This window comes from Microtus ochrogaster, chromosome 17 (genome assembly GCF_000317375.1).
Source record: "Microtus ochrogaster isolate Prairie Vole_2 chromosome 17, MicOch1.0, whole genome shotgun sequence".
Lineage (NCBI taxonomy): Eukaryota > Metazoa > Chordata > Mammalia > Rodentia > Cricetidae > Microtus > Microtus ochrogaster.
Window position 1 is genome coordinate 19,009,603 of NC_022019.1, and position 2,624 is coordinate 19,012,226.

General features: G+C 35.7%; 1 protein-coding gene across 1 annotated transcript in view; it reads right to left on the minus strand.

Annotated features, from left to right (window-relative positions):
* Nucleotides 1-2,624, minus strand: part of Rb1 (RB transcriptional corepressor 1) — a 129,375-nt gene that overhangs the window by 80,204 nt on the left and 46,547 nt on the right. The window contains exon 9 of the mRNA XM_026783172.1: nt 547-624. Within this exon, the coding sequence (XP_026638973.1) occupies nt 547-624 (78 nt within the window). The remainder of the gene's footprint in view (nt 1-546; nt 625-2,624) is intronic.

Consider the following 2,624-nt stretch of genomic DNA (forward strand, 5'->3'; position numbering starts at 1 on the left):
AACTCACAGAGATCCGCCTGCCTCTGCCTCCCGAGTGCTGGGATTAAAGGCATGCGTCACCACCGCCAGGCTCTAAATGAATTCTTAAATTAAGAAATAGTTTGCAATCCAAATAGAGAACTGGTAGCCTAGTTTTCTAATTCTATGCCTTTTGATAAATTATGTTTACTTATACTTTTGAACCTATGTTTTTTAAAAAAACCTTGCTGGGTCATAGTGGCACACACCTTTAATCCCAGCAATCTGGACAGAGGCAGAGGCTGGTGGATTACATAAACTTGAGGCCAGCTGGTCTACAGAGTGAATTTCAGGACAGCTAGGACTACACAGAGAAAAGAAACCCTGCCTCAAATAAACAAAACCAAACAAAACAAGTAAACAACAACAAACAAAAAACTTTTTCACCATAGAACAAAGTTGACTTTACAATTCTACTCAGCTAAATTTACTTTGGAAAATCAACAACTGACAATTAAGCAATTATCCTCCTTCCCCAAAGTCTCAAACAAACCATACTAATTTTAATTGAATTGTATTTCAAATTACCTCTGGAAGTCCATTAGATGATACAATTCCAAGTGAATTCATAAAAGGGATAAAATTTTTGAAATAAACATTTTTCACCTGAAAAATATAACATTCAAATATTTATACATCTAAGATTACAATATTAAGAGATTAAAATTTAAAACAAAATAAAATCCAGTCTCAGTAACTATCCACACTAACAGTGTTAACTGACATAAAGCATGATTAATAAAAACTCATCATGATTAATAAAAACTTAAGAGAAACTGGGGTCTAACCCGAAGAACCGAAAAGCAAAGCAGCCAGCCAATGGCTTTTACCTTGACCTCAGCCCGAAATGGCGATCCTGCCTCCAGGAATCTCAGAATGAGACTGAGCTGAGTGCTGTCTCCTCCCATTTTATATTCCTCTCTAGGGCTGGGATTAAAGGTGTGCACCACTCTCATCTGGTTTTTATGGCAAGCTAGTGTGGCTACTGGGATTAAAGGTGTATAGCTGCATGATCTGTAAGGCTGGCCAGTGTGGCTGATTTACTTTTCTGATCCTCAGATTTTAATAAGTTTTACTTATTAAAATACAAGTGAAATGCCACTACACTGACATTTACAGTACATTCAAAATAACCATATTTATAACTGTTTCAATTATTTACTTTTTAATATAGATTTCTGACCATAAAACAGAGTTTAAGTGGAAAGCTGCTAATGAAATGGGGTGTGTGGCATAAGGAGCCACTGAAGGCAATATTTTAAAGTGGCACTTGGAAAACAGATTACTGGTTGCTCTGTAAGTGCAATGTAATATACAATTTTTAACCAATTGCTTTTCTTTTACTTACTTTCTTTTCCAAACATGTAGTCTACATTTATTGATTTTTCTTTCTAACAAATAGTATATTTATTTTCTAATTAGTTCACACTTACCTGGGATATTTAGTAGTTAGTCAATTAGTATAATTAACCAATAGTTATACAGCCATAAATGCTATTTTTAGTCACGTGTCAATTAAAATACTGAAGTTTTTATTATCTATACTTGAATCATAACTAAACACTCTAAATTCTAAGAACAAATTCCTTAAGATTAAAAACGTATTTTATTCTAATCCTCAAAATAAAATGTAACTACTCATGTTATAAAAATCCAGGGAATTAGAACAGCGCACTGACTACTATTTGCTTCCTTATGACCAAACACAGAATGGAGACAGCACTATTTCAGCTACCGCTGCCAACAATTTGTGTGGGGAGCTCGTGGTCTAGAAATGTGAAAAGCAAGCATTTGGCTTATATATTAGGCTTATATATGAAGTTAATACATACAGATTCATGACATTAATAAGAGCCACAGCGGTAAAGCCTAGATATTTGGTAAGAGTTCTAATACTTCTTTAATTCAGTCTTGGAAACAGGTATCCTCACTGTTTTCCCCAAGTTGCCAGAATTTCAAAGATGTAATATTTCACATATCTGGTGAATTGTAGGCAAAATTTCAATAGCCAAACTGTGAAAGAGATAATCTGTTGAATGAACAGAGACCCAGATGTCCTAAACTTTACCAAAGGCTCAGTGAGTGATGAGTAACCGGTCTCTGGAAACATATCACTCATTACTATAAGGAAGTGGGGTGCATTATTTGTAAGAATCCTTTCGGTTCCAAAACCTAGACTCTTGAAGAAAGTAATTACTCTGCGTGCAGAAGTTCTCTCTAACGGCCTGGAAGGATGGCTCAGTCGTTAAAGGCTAAACAGAAACGAAATGTTAGATCACTCACACCGAAGTGAAACTCTGAGGTCTCTTGGTAAGGTGTTTTAAACACTAGGGATATTAGTAAATTCGATGGTCTAGAAGGAGAAACACATTTGAAAACTATTTTCTTCATGTTATGTATCCAGTAATTCCAGAAGGGACACATTACCTTTAAAAGCTAAGTAAGGAAGTATGAAAATTAATTTTTTGCAAATATTTTGTTCTTATAAAATAAAAATGGTCCCCCAGCGGTGGTGGCACACGCCTTTAATCCCAGCACTCGGGAGGCAGAGGCAGGCGGATCTCTGTGAGTTCGAGGCCAGCCTAGTCTACAAGAGCTAGTTCCAG